This window comes from Gopherus flavomarginatus, chromosome 1 (assembly GCF_025201925.1).
Source record: "Gopherus flavomarginatus isolate rGopFla2 chromosome 1, rGopFla2.mat.asm, whole genome shotgun sequence".
Lineage (NCBI taxonomy): Eukaryota > Metazoa > Chordata > Testudines > Testudinidae > Gopherus > Gopherus flavomarginatus.
Window position 1 is genome coordinate 166,477,177 of NC_066617.1, and position 19,745 is coordinate 166,496,921.

Below are 19,745 nucleotides of genomic sequence, written 5' to 3' on the forward strand. Positions count from 1 at the left end.
AGGAGGGGGCGGCCGGGGTCGGAGCCGCAGACCCGGAAGCGGTTGCGCCCTGGCAGGGGGCGGTGCGCGGGCTCGGCGGCGGCAGGAGGGGCTGAGCCCGGGGGCGGTGCCGCTGGCTGGTCCCATCGCCGGCCGCGGGGCAGGGGAGCGGTGCGGCCCGCGGGATGCACGGGGGCGGCGGGCGGGCGCGCTGGAGACGCCGCGGGGCATGGTGAGCCCGGAGCGCCCGCTCCCCGCGGGGACCCGGCCGGCGGCCGCCGCGCTGCTCCTGCTGCTGCTCCTGCTGCAGCTGCGGGGCGCCGGGGCGCAGAAAGGTGCGTGTGAGCGCGGGACTGACAGACCCCCCCCCCCCCGCTGGGGGATGGGTTTGCCGGGGGGGGGTGAGAGGCAGGGCCCCCCCTGCTGCTCCAGGAGTCCTCAGCGCCCGGAGCCGGGTGTTTACCCTCCGCCCCCGGGGTAACGGGCGAACCAGCGGCGGTGTCTTGTGGGCAGCCTGCAAATCCCCGGGTATCTGGCCGGGTAACTGCCCAGGCGAGAGCTTGTGCCCCCCCCGCCCCGTGTTTGACGTGCCCGCCCTGTCCCAAACCCCAGGGCTGCCCCCATCCCCACTTCTGCAAATAAAGGGGGAAGGAGGTGTCCAGTGTCTGTAACCCGCGCTCTGGGGTCCTCATCGCTACTAGAGGGGGGTCTGGTGTCCTCAGCCTCAAGTCCTAGAGATTTGTCACCCCACACAGCCCTGTGTAGTGGGGATGGAGAAGAGGGGATGCCTGATGCTCCCTCTTCCCAGTCTCAGGTTCCATGAGAGTAGTGATCATCGCTATGGGAGGAGATGTAGCGCCCCCCCCCCACACACATTACCCATCAGTCACTGAGTTGTTCCCCCAAGATTAGGGAGGGAGGTGGGGAAATGCCTCCAGACTTGTCCTAATGTGGGAGGAATTTGGCTTTGGTTTTAATCTTGCTTCAGCCCAAATTAAACATTTTAATGTTGCTTCAGCCCAAATTAAAAGTTGAAGTGGGAGGCATGTAGGAGGATGGTAAATGAAAGTATAGGGAGATGCCTTCCAGGGTTTGGGGAGCAGGAATTTGTTGGCTCCTGTGTTTGCATCATATTGTTGTGTGTGATTTCCTGGTATGTTCTTTTTCTGAATTGTAAGTTACTGTATTTGTGAGGTGATTTCAAGAAACATTGGAAAATGCAAGTTCAGAAGCTGGTGGGTAAAAGGGCAATACTAATGTTGGGGTGGTGTGTATATTTGAAATGTGGTTTCTGTGGGATCTTCAGTATACTGACAACGACTTGCAGGTTTTTCTCTTTCCACAATGTGTGGTGAATTTATAAAACCAGAGTTAGACGCTAGAGACATGTAAGATAATGTGTACAGGGATAAAAGGGACATCTTTGGCAGAATAGCCATAAAATGCACAATTCTTTTAGGAAAGTTGATGAGATGTCTCCTTTTGTCGTGAAATAACTCACTGCACACTTATGTGTGCTGAAATTTACAAGGCAACCCTAATTTACAAGGCAACATTTGGTCTTTTGACAATGGTGAAAGAACCGGGAGTGTAAAATTAACTATCACTTTGATTCTATGCTAGAAAAAAATTGCTGAAGGGAATCATTACCATCTTAAAAATCTCCATTCTGTACCTAAGATTGTAAATAAGAGATTTGAGAAAAAAACATTTTTCAGTTTATTCTGCTTCTGACTGTACATTAGAAATAATGATGCTGACTGTACACAATTTCCTCTGTTTTTGCGTGTCTTTCAGATGGTAACACAGGAGAAGAAAACATTTTTTAAAAGTGTAAACTACAGGGGGACTCAAAGACAGTAGTAGTGTTAATGTACATTTAACTCATTTTTTGACCTGTATCAAAGGTTGCACAAACAGTAGTCTACAGAACATAGTAACCACACAGTTCAGCCTTTCCACCTTGTTTCCAGCTAACTGCATGAAAAGAAATTAAAAATACACAACTTCCCATGTAAAAGTAACATTAGTAGAAAGCAATTGCCATAGTAGCCACAGGAATGCCACATTGTGAATGGGAAAGCTGTTGATCCACAAGACAAACTCTTTAAGATGTCCATCCATGAAAAGGTACACTAGCTTTCAAGTTGACGGTGTCCTTTGAAATCAAACATTTCTCCTAAAATTCAGACATCTCTGTGAGGAGAGAACTAGATTAAATGGCAAATTTTGTGTAAAAGGGCAGTAAAAGGGAAGGTTGTTCTAAAGTTTTGTGGCCCTAGCATTGCTGAATTCAGTGCTGTTCAATATGAGTGATTGTAGAAAAGTGAGATATGTGTTATATTGTTTCTTTGCGAAAAATATTCTTCAGGTTTTTTGGGCAAAGATTAACATCAGTCTGTTTCCAGGGGTGGAGGGTGGAGAGCCTGTTTTATTAAAATCTATAGTAGTCCTATTTTATTAAAGAGTCTCAGAGTAAGATAAAACACTTCCTTCCTGTGTAATCCATGAAAAATTCTATGCAAAACACATGAGAAACTATTATATGCAAAACGCACAAAATGTTTAAAAGAACATTATTGAGATTGCAAAGACTAGCACAAAAAAGTCAGGAAATGCCTATGTAATCTTAATTCAGCCCCCTTGTGCATATGCATTATGATGCAGTCTTTAATTACATGCTCTTACTATTTTTTTCCGAGGACTTGTGCCTCATTCATTGTTCAGAATGGACAGTGCTCACTTCATGAGAAACTGTTCACTATTTTTTTGTGTCATTGTTCAATATGTGACCCTAGATTTTCTAATCTGCACAAACGCTGCTCTGAAGATAGCATGATTAATTTCCTCAAGGGCTTTTCTATGGTGGTCATAACTATAATATCAAAGTGCTTGAAAAATATTAATTATCTTCACAGCATCCCTGTGAGGTGAGTGGGTGCTATGATGGCCCAGAGGAGTAAGATTAAAAGTTTCCCCAATTTGAGACACCAGGATCTGATTTTTCAGAGTACTTAGTGTTATATAGCATTTTATACATTCAGAGCACAGCTTCCATTGACTTCATTTGCAGATGTGAATGCTTCTGCTAATTAGGCCCCGGGGTCTCAAGTCAGGCATGCATAAAATGAAGAACACGCAAACAGTGACCCACTGCCTTAACCATGAGACCATCCTTTCTGTCCCTGCAGTCCTCTGCCTCATTCACTACATACCTTCTGACTCATTCAACAAAGGGGCAGGAGTCCTACAGACAACAGCCTTCTTCATTACACAGTCCTGATTCATCCCCAGTGCAGGTACATCCTGTGCACTCAATGAGGCAGGGGTCCTGTAGAAAAAATAGTACGTGATCATGTTGTTAAAGACTATCGTTGTGCATATGCACAAGGGGACTGATTTAAGGTTGCACAGGTTACTCACTTAACTTTTGAATGCTTGACTTTGCAAGCTTAGTAATGTTCTTTTAACATTTTTTGTACCTGTAATTTCCTAGGTTAAAAATAAAACTAACCCTGAAAAAACAAAAATAAAACTAACCCTGAAAAAACAAATTCCATCATGTGCCATCATATTGACACTCACATGTCCTGAATCTTTAGATCCACTCATGGCCCTCTGCTACTTGAGCAGATAGCAATAGTAATTTGTCATCTTCTAGACCAGAATGAGACACTTTGCCATTGAGTTTCATGGATATTTGCTGACAGCAGAAGAATGGTGAGAATCAGTAATTTTTAGTTCCATTACAGCTGTGGAGAGAAGTGTGTTCTATTGGGTACAGAATCTTCTGCCATTCCCTCCAAACTTGACGTTTTCTGTGCCTCCCCCCATTCCATTCCTGTTGCCTCTCCCTTCTCCCCAGTTCCATTCTCCTCACATAGTCAGTCTCACTCCTCAGGCTTTGCCTCCCCATTGCAGTCTCATTGCCTAGCCAATCCTAGCCCCTTAGTCTGAACTCCCCATCACAGTCTCAGTCTCCCATTCCCTCCCTGAGCCCAGTCTCCACTACCACCTGGTATTTTGTGGCTCCTCTGCCTATCTGTGCCTCTCCTTCTCCTCTGGTGCCCCCAACCCCACTGGGTCCCAGTCTCCCTTATCTAATCTTAGTGTCTTGTTTTCCCCCCTCGCACCCCCACCAGTTTCTTCTCCCAGTTCTTCCCATACACCTGGCCTCTCATCATGTCTATCTTTCCTTTCCCATACCTTGTTTCCTACCCTAGCTCTCTTTGCCTAGCTGTTCCCAGATTCCTCCTTTTCTCCCGGCCAAACTCTAGTCCCTGTATCCCCATTCTTCCCGTCCTCCCCCTCCAGCTCCTAGGCCCAGTTTACTCCCCAAGGTCTGGCTGTTGTCCTATCTACAGTTGAATCAGGCAGCTTCCTCTTCCCTGCTGCCTGGGCCCAGCAAGGGAGTCATTGAGAGTACAGGAGACACAGGTACCCCTGCTCTTGAGTTCTGATGCCTGGCTTTGGCTCAGCTCCCAGCAGTCCAAAGATGGAGTTGCAGGGAAAGTCCTGCTTAGGCCCAGGCTGGGGCATACCGAAGGCTGATGGAAGCTTCAAGGAATTTAGCTATGAAGCTCTAGCAAGTCTTGACTGACCATGTGAAAACTGGGATTTTTCAAAGACAACAACTTATCCACCTTTGGGTGGATTTTCATGGGGATGGCAAAAGATACATTCTGGACAGAGAGGTCGCCCCTTGGCAAATTTCAAGTTGCAGCTCCAAAGTATGGGGCTGGTAGAACTTCTCGAAGGAAATGTCTCAAGAATTGTTTAACATGAGCAAAACAACATATCATACTATCATAGAATATCGGGGTTGGAAGGGACCCTGGGAAGTCATCTAGTCCAACCCCCTAATCTCATTCTCAGAAATGGCAAAAAAGTTTTGTCTGAAGTCTTCCAAAAAAATTCAGCCTGAGGCAAATACCCAGAACAAAATATTTCAGCTTAAAGAGTTACCATTTGGTAAAGTTATAAGCAACTGAAAACAGAGTTTTATAGTGAGAAGTGCTGGGCAACCTTAATAATGGGTTGTGCTGCCAGTCCCATCTATAATAATTTGAACAAGATTTGATAGTTTCCCAATGTGTTTTGCAATATAATTGTATACGAAGAAACAAAAGGTAAAATATGCATGCCATCTTGTAATGTTTTTCATTCAATATGGAAGAATGTACATTATAGATTGCCCACGTTTTAATCAGTATGACAGCAGTTATAAAATACTCAAGAGCATAATAATCTCATTCCACAAATAAGAAATATTACCAATTGCTAGAAAGCTCTTGTGTGTTCTTGGCTGTGTTTGAGTTCTGCTCTCACTTAATGGTTTCTTCCACATTCTCAGTAACAATCAAAAATTAACATACCATTTTTTGTGTTTTATGGACATTCTGGTCAGCTATCATACATTTGTAAAACAGTTGCTGTTTGACATGTTATAAACGTAATAGCGATGGATTCCTCACTAATTCCTCATTATCTAACACACAGTTTCTCAAACTGCTTTGAAGTGAGGACCATATTTTAATACAGAATGTCTCTTGGATCACCACTTATTCTATTCACAGTTGTGCAGAGCAACTCCCTTTGCTCTTGTGATTATATAACATCCTTGGGGCAATGATAGCAGTTGCTTACATGGAAAAGTAATATTGGGAAAGTATCTAATGTAATTTTTAGCTGCTTTTAATACCATTTAGCAGCTGGAAATGAGAGAGAGAGAGCACCAGCATCACGTAATCAGCCAGCTCTCCGTGGACCTCATCTTGGGAACTTCTGCACTTAACAGATGTTCAGCTATTGTCTTGTACTCAGTGTGGCCTATTCATCAGTTAAACCTAAGTTATTTTGGCTGTCCGGTAACAAAACAACCAAGTGAGAAAAGGACGATGCTTACGTTTTTTTCAACTTAGAAATTCAAAAGTGTTTCAGTAGCTTGGAATTTATTTAGATTGTTAGGGTAAGGGCCTTCTCTGCTTTTTATTAATAAAGCAACTCGTACAGTTCAGCTGATGTGTAATGGAGGTATCTGTAGTGACTCCATACTTAAGGTTGTGTTGTAATTTACACTTTAAGCAGGAATAAACTCCTATTGGTTTTTTTTCTTTGAATTTAGACTCCAAATTTGACACAAAAATGGTTGAGGATAATTGAATTTTCTTTCTTTTTTTTTTTCAATAAAATCTTTAACTCTTGGAGATGAAACATCTTAAAATGTACCTCTTTGAAATTTAGCTCCCCCGCCCCCTGTTATGTTTTCTTCTAAATTATCATAACCACCAAAATACCAAACTTCAAAAATACATATTTGGATATAAGCTATTTTGAAATTTCAAAATGAAACACATGAAGAATTATTTCCCTTTACTTCTTATAACCAGGGCGTGAAAAATCCACTTATTCAGATATCCATGATGAGTATGAATCTTCCCAGGATGCATGTCATTGACTTCAGAATGGTCTAATCTTGTATTTAAAAGAAAAAATAAGATTCTAGCCCCTATGGTTGAAAAGATAACCATCCAAATTTGAGCACTTAAGTTCAAAGCAATGCAGCAATGTCATCCCAAGCCTGCAGAGAGACAGCTCAACTGACACCACTGGTGTTGTGTTACAGAGGAGCTCCTGTGGCTGCTGCTGCTGTTAATCAGCCAGTGTGAGTGGGCTGGCTGCCACTGGGGGATACCCTCAAGCTTCCTGGAGAAGGGGGCAGTAGAGGAGTACTTCCCCTTGGAGAAGAGTAATGTATGTGTCCAGTGTAGATTGATTTCAATAATGTAGCAGGAAAACTTGAATTAAATAGTCAGATTTTTAATCTTGTTTTGCATTTATACTTCTTTGTTTTTATGAAGAAAGATTGATTCTTGTTGTTTGGTAAACATTACAAAATGTTGATTTGCAACTGAATATAGCCTTTCTACTAAATTTGGTACTACTTTTTGCTGACAAAGAGGATACATTATACCTATACATTTAAACACTTGCTTAGCTTCGCATACGTTTATTCAAATTCTTATTTTTTCATTGTTGTTATGTTAAAAAGTAGAGAATGATGCATTCCTTATTTACTAGACCATAAATGTTTTAGTTGTAATTTGTGTGAAGTGGAATTTGGATAAAAATTTTAATTGAATAAAAAATTTGCAAAAACAGCATTTTAAAAATTATTATTAGCTGAAGAAAACTACCTTACATGTGCTAGATAAATAAGATTGATCAAAACATGTTTTATATTTAAAACTAACTGATTTATTAAACAAAGAAAGTATTATCAGTAGTCAGTGAATTGAAACTGGTTGTTTCTGCTCACCACATCCTTCAAGATTTCAGAATTAGTAGATCTCATCCTCTCACGCCCAGTTTTTATTCATATCATGAAAGAGAGAAACAAACTTTCCTGCTTTTTCAATTTTCAATTGGTTTCTCAACGTTGAATGAACTAGGCATTGGACTGAACTAGTTGAATAACCTCAAATGAAGACAATATCCTGTCTGCATCTGCAGAAGAGGCTACTGTTGTCAAAAGCTGGTTTAGCATTTTAGTAAACTCTGGCTCCAGGTGCTTAACCAGCAACTTACACTAGTTCAGTGGTTTGACTTCTTTAAAATGGTTAGCAAATGTACTGCTTAATATTAATTATTTAATTTAAATGATTGTAATAGATTATAGTAAGTTTAAGCCTTAACATAAATTGTGGCCATTTCAGATTTAATTATATCATTTTTTAAAATAAATCTGTATTCAATTTAAATAAAGTCTGGGGGTTTTTTAAACAAAATTTAAATACTTGATTTGTATCTACTCTGTAGGGTTCCCAACAAGCCCGGTAGCAGACTGTGTGTGGCTACTTCCTGCGGCTACCCAGTAGAGATCTACTAGGGTGACAGAAGGGACTTCTATAGAGCCTTTTGCTTGGGTGAGTGGCAGTGGCAAGGGGCCACACCCATGCAAGAACCCTCTGGTAAGGTGGAAGGCAGGGCCCTTGCTGTTGCTAGTCCTCAGGTTGGTTGGGGCTTCCCTGCTCTTCACACCATTGCTTTCTCCCTGGTTGGTCTAGGATCTGGTCCAGGAGCAAAACCTTCATCTTCTATTATACCAACAAAGGACTGTGTGTTTGGACAGAATAAAATTTATTGAAGGGAGCAGGGGCTTGTCCAGTATTAATCTGTTTGTCTGTATGTGTGGTGTTGGGGAGCATACATTCTTTTTGTGGGTGAGAGGACAACACTAATGTATTTGATATTTGTATGGCGCCTCTGGCAATAATTAGGAGTACAAACTTCAGCCGTCAGGAGAGTCTGCTCTTTGGGCCCAAGATTTTGGGGATACCTAATCAGGATGGAGTGTAGCTCAGATATTCGGCTTGGCAAGTACCCTTATCGTTGTTGTTGGAGGTATTGAGTGAATTTTTTCAAGTCCTGGTCATAAACTTGGCAGAACTGCATTAGGTTAACTGACAGAGCTGCTGATATCCATCAGCTAATTCTGTTTTGACTCTGCCTGTCTTACTCACCATCTGTGTCTTGTACATTCTCTGGTGAGACATGCTGGATAGCAGGGTTGTGGGATGAGGGGGAGGGATGGAGCTTCGAGGAAGTAGAGTAATAGTGTGGTTAGCAAGGCTGTGCAAGAGTCCTGGGGAGAAACAAGTTTGTATTTGGAGGCTATGGTAGAATGGACTATGGAAGAGGATCCCAGTTCTCCTTTTGTGGGTTAATGGCACTTGAAGGGCTCCCCTGGTACTTCTGGTCTGTCTCTGGCATGCTGAAGCAGCAGCTCTATGGGCGCGCTTTACCCACTGATGTGAGAAATTTTAGAAGAGGTGCCTTTTAAGAGCAGGAATTATAATTGGGTAGTTTTCCTTTTCCTTTTACCAGTTAGTGGTAGCCCTATTGGAGATTTCTGAGGTGTTGGATAGAAAATGTATGTGTTCTATAGGCCCCTTTTGTCTAGGTTATCCCTCCTCCAAGTAGTGATCCAACCCAGCTCTACTCATCTTTTGAGGCCAGATGAGATCAGGCCTCACTAGCTTAGCACAGTCCTCTTTGAAATATTCATCAACTACTACTTCATTTATAACTTCTTGCGATTCTTCTAATTAATCCCAGGATGCATTTTACGGTGAATATAAATGATATAGCAAATGTATACTTCACATCCACAACTCAAAATGTTAAATCAAACTGTTGAGTTATGCTCAAATGAAGTAAGTGAAAACATTCTTAATTTTTTTTGGTCACTGTTGCCATATATCACCTAAGTCATTTGGCCTTTGAAAACATAATTTCCCTCCAGTCTGTTAGTGGCATTGCCTGGGCTGACTTTTGCAGCCTTCTTTATACTAATAACATGAATCAACATTTCCCAGATTTTGAAAGCTGAGTCCTCCCCTTTGGGAAAATGGAAATAATCACCCATCCTTTGCAACCCCACCATGTGCCCTACACTTGGGATAATGCTTGTGTAGATCTTCGTAATATGATCACTACTCATTTGTTACGCGTTTTAAATATGAAATAGCTAACAATGGTGACATTTAAAGTATCATTGGCATCTGTGATAGCATCCACCAGTATCAATGTGGGCTGGTCAGGGAAGGTGCATAACGCTTGCATCTTTAAGAACACAGGACTGCTCAGAAAGCTACGAACAGGGATTTTATTTCTCATTGGTGATGTAGAAATGCCAATCGGGATCCTAGGGGACCCAGCCTCCCCCTTGCTCCCCTAGCTTATGAAGCTGTAGACTCACCAACTTGACAGCATCATGGAGTGATTCAGCTACTGACTTGGCTGGTGCAGAATGACAGTTGACTGCACTTTTGTTGGATTGAAGGGACACTGGTATTGTTTACGTACAAGATTGGATCTCAGTGAGAAAACTGTCCTAATAGTTATAGATGCCTGCTCTGTTCTGCATAACATCTGTGAAGTAAAGAGGGAGAAGTTTCTGCCAGGGCATAGGTGGAACATCTGTCTGCTGAGTTTGAACAGCTAGACACCAGGGCTATTAAACAAATTCAATGCGGAGGTATGGGTACTTTGAAAGAGCATTTTAACAGTGAGCCACAGTAACATATTGTGGTGTACTGTGCTGTACTTGGCCTCCCTGTTTCGCTGGCTGTTAGGAATTGGTGGTGTTTGGTGAACATCTATGAATATAACACTGTCAGTGCACCTATTAATTTTGTCTGTCACTGATCCTGCGAGTTGTCATATTGTACAGTAACAAGTAATTGATTGCTTTCAGAAATGGTTGGCATTCTGTAGCATATGGTGCGAGCTAATAAAGGTGAATTATGTTGCAAGTATTATAATTTTATTCTGTAACAAAATCAGTGAAAAGAAAAATCTGTACAATTTTAAAGCAAATACATCAAAAACTTCAGAAATCCCATTCTTTTAATTTATTAAGGGGAAAGAACATTCATGTCCATTTTAACTACACATACACCAGGCATGGCTCTCACAGGTCAGTGCATGTGAAGCTGTGGTTGTCCTTAATGACCCCTGGGTGAAGTGGGAGGGGTAGTGCAGCGGTCCTTGATACCACATGGAATATTGTGTGAAGAGGTGTAGGGAGTGCTGCAATGGAGTTCTCCATAGACTGCAAAGAGAGGCGAGTCTGGGATTGTTGAACCTGTAGGTTGTCATAGTATAATTCCCAATTCTGAACCTTAGCGTCCAAAATATGGGTACTAGTATGAATTCCCCTAAGCTTAATTACCAGCTTAGATCTTGTAGTGCTGCCACCAATCAGGACTTAGAGTAGAGTGCCTGATAAACTCTGGTCTCCCCCAAAACCTTCCCTGGGGACCCCCAAGACCCAGATTCCTTGAGTCTCACAACAAAGGGGAATAAACTGTTTCCCTCTCCTTCTCCTCCCCTCCAGGTGTTCCCTCCCTGGGCTCCTGGAGAAATATACAGATTCAAGCTCCGTGAATCTAAACAAAGGGATTCCCCCTTCTCCTTTCTTCCTCCCAGATCTTTCCCGCCCTGGGTACACTAGGAGATCACCGTGATTCAAACTCCTTGAATCACAACACAGAGAAATCAGGTGGGTTCCCCCCCCTTTCTCTCCCCCTCCCTTCTCCTTCCCTGTTAAGTACAGACTCAATTCCCTTGAGCCTCAACAAGGGGAAAAATCAGACAGGTCTTAAAAGCAAAACTTTTAATAAAAGAAAAACAAGAATAAAGAAAATCACTGTAAATTCAAGATGGAATATTACAGGGTCTGTCAGCTTCTAGAAACTGGAGAAAAAGTCTCCTCCAGCAGAAATACAATTTAAAATACTTCCAGCCAAATACACGTTTGCAAATAAAGAAAAACAAATAAAAAGACTATACCGCCTTTGTACTTACAAAATTGGAATAGAAGATTAGAGAGCCTATAGGTACGTGTGGTCACTCTCAGAGCCCAGAGAGAACAAAGCAAAACCCAAAAAACACAAACAAAGGCTTCCCTCCACTGAGATTTGAAAGTATCTTGTCTCCTGATTGGTCCCCTGGTCAGGTGTTTGGATCCCTATTTGTTAACCCTCTACAGGTAAAAGAGACATTAACCCTTAACTATCTGTTTATAACATAGGTCCATAAGAGTCTGCAGCATTTTTTTGCTGCTGGAGAAGCCCCATTAAGTCCTAGTGCATCTCCCTCTCCTTTTCCTGCTGGGACTTCTTGGACTTTCTCCTTTCCACTCTTTCCTTCTCCAGACCCTTTGCTTATGGTTTGATGTAGCACTGGCTTGCAGGATTTCATTGAATATGTCATCTCAGGTCCTCTTCTTTCTCTTCCTTTTCTGACTCAGACATTTAGTGGATGTGGCGCAGGAACCCCTTAAGGCAGCAGTGGCAGATAAAACACACACAGGTACCATTGTCACTATATACACAACGGAAAGTGGAAGTTAAGATTCATAGCTCCCTTTCCTTGCTCCCCTAAAGTTTTAAATGACCTGCTCATTGACACGTCTGCTTCGGAGTGCTTGTGCATAGCGCCACTAAGCACCAGCCAGGGTGAGTGTGACCCGCCAGGTATGAGGGTAATGTGGAGGGAATTGCATTGTTGCATGAAACTATGAGTATAGGGCAATGGTACTGAATATTGGCACAATTTTCCAAAGGAGGTGGTGATTTTAGCTCGTATCTCGCTCCTGAGGGTAACAAAGGCAGAGAGAGTGGCATGGGAAAGTGTCTGACTTCAGAGGAAGTTAGAAGTCTGACATCCCTAGAAAGCTTCGGGAGAGGATTGTGGAGTACCCCCATGCAAGTTTCATCAAGAACTCTCAGGAGGATTCAGGTGCCACCCCTGTGTACATAAACTGCTCCGTGTGACCCCTTTGCCTAACTTTACAGGACAATGAAAAGCAGATGATAATTCTACCTCTCTTTGTTCTACTGCTATGTCTTCTAGTATGAGTAAACTAATGAATAGTCAGTAGCTGTATCCTGTTAAGTCAGAGGTGACAGCACAGTAATGGGAAATAAATTTACACACTGACCCCACATTCTCCCCACGCGTTGCCTCTGCTGTGAACCACCTCTGGAAAAACTACCCCATACTAATCTGAGGTTCCTTCCCCTGCATCAGGCTTGTCCGTACTTGGTTTCTGGGACTGAGTGGACTGTGGTAGAGTCTCAGATATGTTCTGGCTGACTTCATAGCTGGACCCCCAGTCGCGTGTCCCTTATCGTCCCACATATTTGGAGACATATTTGCTTCAGATGAAAGGAATGAGAAGCTGACACAGCATCTTTGCTGCATGTAAACAGCAGAAAAATTCTTTACAGAGCATCTTATCAAAGCAAAAGGGATTATGGTAGCCCATCAAAGTAGAGGGTTGCATATTCAGAGTTAAAATGAGCAGCTTGAAATTCCTTTCTTTGCTTAGATTCATCTAAGAACTCTGGTGCTGCTGTCATTCCATTCAGTTAAGAGAGAGTTAATTTTTCATATTCTCCCTTGAATTCCCATTATTTGCTTTCAGAATATAGTATTTTATGCACACAAAATCTCGTCAAGAAGCCTAACAGTTAAATTCTTTCTCCAAAAATACACTGCATATATTTAAAACGCATATCAAAATATGAATGTGAATTTTTACATTTTGCATCCTGTGTACTTTGCAGACAGTAATCAAAGTGTCTATAGACCTGGTCTCATGCTGTTCCCTTCTCCATGTTAGGAATGGGAAGAGTTTTTTCTTGTATTAAGTTTCAGATTTTTAAAAGGATTTTGATAGCAGTTTACTTTGTTCTCCAAAAAAGGTCTCAGAAGAAAATTAGAGTAGGTTAACTGTGTAATGGAGATTGCTTTCAAGGGTGGTCTTTAATTAAACGCCCTATTCCACATGAGTACACTCCTCTAATTTGCTACAAGGGACTTAGCAGGCTTTTCATATTTTGTGTTGGGCCCCATGCACCATGTGGTGGTTATGGTTTTACAATTACTTTGTATTGATTTCACAAATTTCTTCGAGAAGTTGAAAAGTTTAATTGTATTGCAGATTACTTGTTCAATCACTTGGCCTGTGCAAATTTTCTGGAAGATCTTTTCAAATGTCAGAGATGCCACTTATTAAAGACAATAGAACTTGTCAGCTCATTCAAGAAAAATGTGTTATGTAGGACTAGACGTTAAGATTCCCTGTCTGAACTCTAGTAATCCAATGTAATGTCCGTGTGTCCAGCTCACCAGAAGCTCGATCCTATGATAATTGAATTTGATAATGACCTTCAGATCAATAAAACAGATGTCATCGTAGATATGTGCCTGGAATGCAAAGAACATTTGCAATGAGTGTTTCCTCTTTCTTGAAGAAGTGGCTGATGGCTGTAGAACTTTTCCCCTTGATCAGAGATGTCTGTCTGTCTGTCTGTCTGATCATCTGCAGACAATGTTATATAACTTAGAAACAATGACACACTTTTTATGCAGGTGAGGTTCAAGTACTCTCAGAACCAATAAAGCAAAACGATTCCCTTGTTTCGCAAATCTCAGTGGAAGCAAATACAAATAATCCAACTAGTTCCTGAATGATGATGCTGTCCTTGGCAAACTGTGCATTGGGTACTAGACATGCAGCAGTAATCTGTAAATTCTTCAAGCATAAAAATCTGACATTCCCATATTGCTATCCCAAATGAGACACCTAACAAAAAGACAGACATAAAATATGTGACCAGTGTGAGCCACCAGAGAAATTTGACTTTGACGCAATGATCCTAGTTTGGGCTGCACATGCCAGGTGGCATAATTTAGACCTTCCAAGAATACCTTGAAGATCTCCTACTATTTCCACTCCTGTCTAAAGTCTGTAAAGCAACTAAGGCCTGGTCTACACTGGTTAGAGTGGTACAGCTTAAAAAAATAAAAATTTCCCACCCCCTAACCAACATAATTATACTGGTACAAACCCTTAGGTGGACTCAGTTATACTGATATGAAGGTGCCTTATACTGATATAGTTATTCCCTTTCCCATGTGGCAATATTTGTACAGGTATAAAGCACCTTCATATCAGTATAACTGCATCCACACTAGCGGCATTGTAGTGCTTTATACCAGCATAGTTAAAGTGGTACAACTTAGTAGAGTATGCAATGCCTGAGAATGGTTTTGGTTCACTTAATTTTCAGAGACTCTGAAGCAAAACGTAGACTTAAGTTCATAATTCTGTATTCCCAGCAGGTCCTCTACCAGTAAATAGGAAGACGTTACTTCAGGCCACTGTGAAACAAGGCTGAACTTTCCATACTTTGACAGGGTAAAACTGCTAAAACATTTTAACCTGCATTTTTTAAAAAGATTGTGTTTAAAAAATGCATGTTAACATGTTTTAACTGATATATTTTAAAGGTCAACCTAATAATTTTGGCCTCCCTGTTCAAAGCTGGTGCTGGGTGTTAGGGTAATTATGGTGACATATCTATTACTATTTTGAATATATAAATAACTAAGCAATCACCAGTCCACATGACAGAACAGGAAAAATGCAGGTAGGAAGTATAGAGGATCAGCTGAATTGTTCATTACCTTAATTAGAATACAACTTGAAATCAGCTGCCATTATGTTGAAAATTAATTTTTTTTTAATGTCCAGGATTTTGAAATGTTGGCTATAGGTCTGAAATATGATCAATATGGATTGGCTAAAGAGCTAGGTATTTATTATTATAGTTATTTTAACCCACTGAGTTTCATGCTTTTGAACGATAAACATTTTGTCTTTACTTCTCAGCAGAAAACCAGGAAATCTTATGACTTTACTCATTACTAGCAAAGGAATTGGAATATTTTTTCCGAGTTTCTAAAATATTCTTAACAGCCAAGATTTTGACAATTAAGGGCTGTCTTTAGTCTATTTGCTGTAAAGTTTCTTAATAGTAAATCTTGCATTCACGGTCTTACTTTTACTGAGATCCTGAAAAATCCTTTTACAAACAAACGATATACAAAGTATACATACTGACCCCCTCCATGGTAAAATGAGGCAACCATTTACTAGTATACAGCAATGCCTATTAGGGTAGTAAATAAAGAAGACTTTGTCAAGGGGGAATTTAGTTAGAGACAATGTAATTACTGACCTATTACCAAAATGGAAACAACAGTGTTTATGGTATATAGTGTCAACTAATGATGCAACAAACAATTTTCAAACAAAATGCTAAAAATAAGATAAAGCAAAGCATTGTCAAATGAGTGCTTTTATTACAGAACCTGTGACTACACTGAAATCAGTTTTGAACATGTTAACTTTTTTTCCAAAAGAAAATATACACTATTGTTTTAAGACTACTGGCAGAGGCGACTTATAACTACTTTCTGTTTGGAATGCTAATCTGTATACTAGCTCCACCAGCAGCTGGGATTTTAAAACATACACTTATCTTGCCTTTTTGATGTCCTTGGGAGTGCAAAGAAAACAGTTTTTTTACAATGAAGGGTCTCTGTGGGTTTAAATCACCAAATATTATTAGTTTTTTGCAGTCTTTTCAGTGCAGTCAACTTGCTGCTACAATCGTTCTAGCAAAAGGCACTGTCCGTTTTAGGATGAATCTTTTTTTCATTTGTGTAGTCATTACGTAGTTCTTAGACTTTTTAGCATGGATTGTTTTTTAACCTTAGGACACAGAGTAGAAGGTTAGTATATAAAACAATGGCATACCGTGAAAACTGATAGCTGTTGTATCAAAAAGCTCTCTCCAAGGGTAATGTTGATTGTTATGGAGTGCTAGAATTTGGTACCTGAACATACTTTCTAATAATGATGATGTTTTCTGTTAAGAAAAAAGTGAGAGGTTAAATGAATCTCTTGATGAGGAATATAGTGTGTGTGTGGGGGGGGGGGGAAGAATGCTTTTAAACAGAATGTTGAAGGCTAATACTTGTACTTTGAGTGTGATCTTGTGAGCTGCTGAACACTTCCAAAGGGCCCCTCTGGAAGTGCTCTACGGCTCACAGGGTCATGCTCTACAAGAGTAGTGCAAACCCTAACACAGTAATTTGATACAGCTTACTTCAATGGGTTGGCTCCTTTGCTTCAAATGCTAACACAGATTCCAGTTTGCAGGAGGTGGTTTTATTCCAAATGTTACAATTTAGCTGGATTGAAGTCTTACAGTCAGAACTACTTCCTTCCATCTTGGGAACAATGTTCATTGAGTCCTTATTGCTACTTATGTGGCACTCTCATGTTCAAAGCAGTTTACAAATGCTAATTGCATCTTAAATTGACTGCAGTTAATATTCTTCTATTGACTAAATACTCTTAGACTTATTAGTTAGTTTGCCCTTGTTATGGATGTTATGCTAATACATTTGATTTATGCTTGTAAATTTATAATCACATTTGATTTTTCTACTCACAGATTCATAGATCTTCCTTATCATTGTATTATTTATTTATTATGTAGTAAGTGATAGTATTTTTTTCCATTTATACAGAGATGGTGCTTCAGAGGCCCCCTAGGCATTACACAAACATAGAAATTGCCCTAAAGAGCCAGTAGGATTAATACAAATATATTTTACTGGCAACCAAATACTGTCACCATCTTAAAATTAAACAGTTTACGATCACACTTCTCTTCAGCTATTTCCAGGGATTTGTTTTGCTCTCCACTCCCCCAAAAGATCATGTTGTGCTTCTGCTCCTATTGCCAAAATGCTAAGAATTCAGAATCAGCAATTAAACTGATGTCTTCCTATTTAAGATCACAATTACAATAGGGTTGGATATCCTCTCCCCTTTTTGTTAAAATCATTTTTGTGTGTGTGTCCATAAACCTGAAGAAACATTTATCCCACTGTTTGTGCTATGTGCTTTTAAAAATAAATAAATAAAACCATCACAGAGTAATCTTCCCTATTGGGGAAAGTTGTTGCAGCTCCCCATATGCTCAGGAACTTAGCCACTGGGTAAAGTTGGTTAAATCCTATTTTGTTGCAATTATAGTTTCACCATTGCCTATTTTTCTTTTGAGCCTTACCACAATGTAGTTAGTAAAACTTTCCTTTCAAAAATCTTCTGCCATTCCTAAAGACCAGGTTGACTACTAATGACCCTTTAAAGGCACATGCTATATGAATAATTTATTTGTGATAAAGCTTTTCTCTTTTTAAGGTGATGGTTGTGGACACACTGTTCTGGGCCCGGAAAGTGGAACTCTTACTTCAATAAACTACCCACAGACGTATCCCAACAGCACGGTGTGTGAGTGGGAGATTCGTGTAAAATCCGGACAGAGAGTGCAGCTCAAATTTGGTGATTTTGATATTGAAGATTCAGATGCTTGCCATTTTAATTACTTGCGAGTTTACAATGGAATTGGACCCACCAGGACAGAGATAGGTAGGAGCTTTTATGTCCCTTTGTTTTTTAATGTTTGAATACTGTTGTGTGGGGTAGAACTTGAAAAATATTCATTCCCTACTATTTGTTTGCTTTCAGAAATACTTCTTAGTACAGTGTACTGACCATGAACTAATGTGTATTTAATGTAATACAATAATTCTTCCCAAAACGCTAGAGAATTGTTACAATTACATTGAGTTCTAAGCAGGCTGGGACCTTGTCTACCTGTGTGTATGTTTGCAGTACCTAGTACAGTGAAGGCCATCATGTAATAAATTGATGAAAAGGAATGAGATGTGTACTGTATACAAGGATCTCAAATAGGGGGAAGGAGTGAATTTAGTGTAATAGAGCTATGGTATATTTTCTCCTATTCCCAGAGCAAGAAAATCATGCAAAATTTTTCTTACTGTGATGTCATCTGCTCTTCACAATATCAGAAGAAAATGGACTAGAATGCAGTCAATTTGCTAATGATAGCACTGTCCTAAAAGCGCTGTTATGGAAGCGTTAACTTGTCACTGTACTGTATGGTTTTCTGTTAGAAGGAAAGGGAGGGTAGAAGTAAAAATCTAACCGTATAAAATTTAAAAGTAATAACCCAAAGAAAAGGAGTCTCCGGATTTTCTATGCAGATGCATTTTGGCTGTTTTACACTGTATTCTACAGATATTTCTTTCAGCAATAGTGTTTTTGTTTTTGTATAATCCAAGAATATTGAAGTGGCTGAACCAAATCTTGCTGTAAAGGCACTTGTGGAATGCTGGCTTTTTTCAAGCTAACTTGTCTTACTGTTGTTACCTAGATGACTGTGTGAGAATAAGTATGCGCTCTGAGCCCTTGAGCCAGACTCACTCTAAAATAACAAAGCACTGAGGTCCTTAAATGGCAAGAAACGTCCAGTCCTGATCAGTCTGTTACTCACTTGTAAAAGTGAGTTAAGTGACTTAAGTAAATGTTCTTCATTTGTTTCTTTTCTTTCGTCTTTCAGCTGTATCTAGCTGGTGTGAGTATAATACGTTCAGCAGTATGTGTCTTTTTCTGTTACTAGCAGATTAATTTATGGAACTAATAAGGATGCTAAAAATTGCAGCCATGGCTAACACAATTTCTTGAATTTACATATTTGAAACAACAGATAGGGGAGATATTAGACAACTGACTCCCATTTTTGACCCTGTCTCTTGATGTTGTCTCGGCAATTATCTCAGGTAAAAAAAAATAATATAGAGTTAAGGTGGAAGGAATCTCCATTCTGCCAAAAAACTCACAGGAGAATGTTCAAGATTTTTCCTCTTCCCCACTATCCCCTAAAAAACATTCAGGAAATTTCAAGTTAAATTTCAGCTTTGCAAGCTTTGGATTTTGGGTTTTATTTATTTATTGCACAATTAAGATCAGTCAAAGAATCTTAACTCTGAAGTGTCATCTGAGAACAACCCTAAACTCTGAGGCAATTTTCTCCATCCGTGTGTGTGTGTTGAATACCCTTACCTCTAAATAACTTTTTTGGGGTCATGAAAGAGATGAAGATGGATAAAGTTGTCGTAAGGAACTAAGGGATCAGATTTATGGATGTTTGTGACCCTGAATGTATTTTGTGTACTTCCAGGTATTTTGTTTGTTTTGGTTTGGGATTTTTTTGGTAAATTGAATCATTCATTTGCAATTTCCAGGCTTTCAGTGTTTGTCTCTTTGGAAAACTACAAAATTCTCAAGTGTTGTTTAGCTGAGGTGTTAGTTTTTCAAACTTAACTTTCAGTTAACAATCTATTTGCTAGGGAATTCTCTTATATTAAAAAAAATAGCATTATTCAGTGAAAGGAGTCCCTGCACAATTTGGAAGCTCAAGAGGGACTTGGTGAACCTTACAAGCCTTTCATTCTTCCTAGACAACCTT

At 40.2% G+C, this 19,745-nt stretch overlaps 1 protein-coding gene across 4 annotated transcripts in view; it reads left to right on the plus strand.

The window, feature by feature from the left end:
• The first annotated feature begins 208 nt into the window (after window positions 1–208).
• DCBLD2 (discoidin, CUB and LCCL domain containing 2) overlaps window positions 209–19,745 on the plus strand; it is a 58,827-nt gene continuing 39,290 nt past the window's right edge. For 3 of the 4 annotated variants that reach the window (XM_050958206.1, XM_050958214.1, XM_050958223.1), the window contains exons 1-2: window positions 209–314; window positions 17,615–17,842. In XM_050958206.1, the coding sequence (XP_050814163.1) occupies window positions 209–314; window positions 17,615–17,842 (334 nt within the window). Of the gene's footprint in view, window positions 315–6,583; window positions 6,733–7,797; window positions 7,950–17,614; window positions 17,843–19,745 lie in introns of those variants that run through there. The other variant, XM_050958233.1, reaches the window with a different exon arrangement.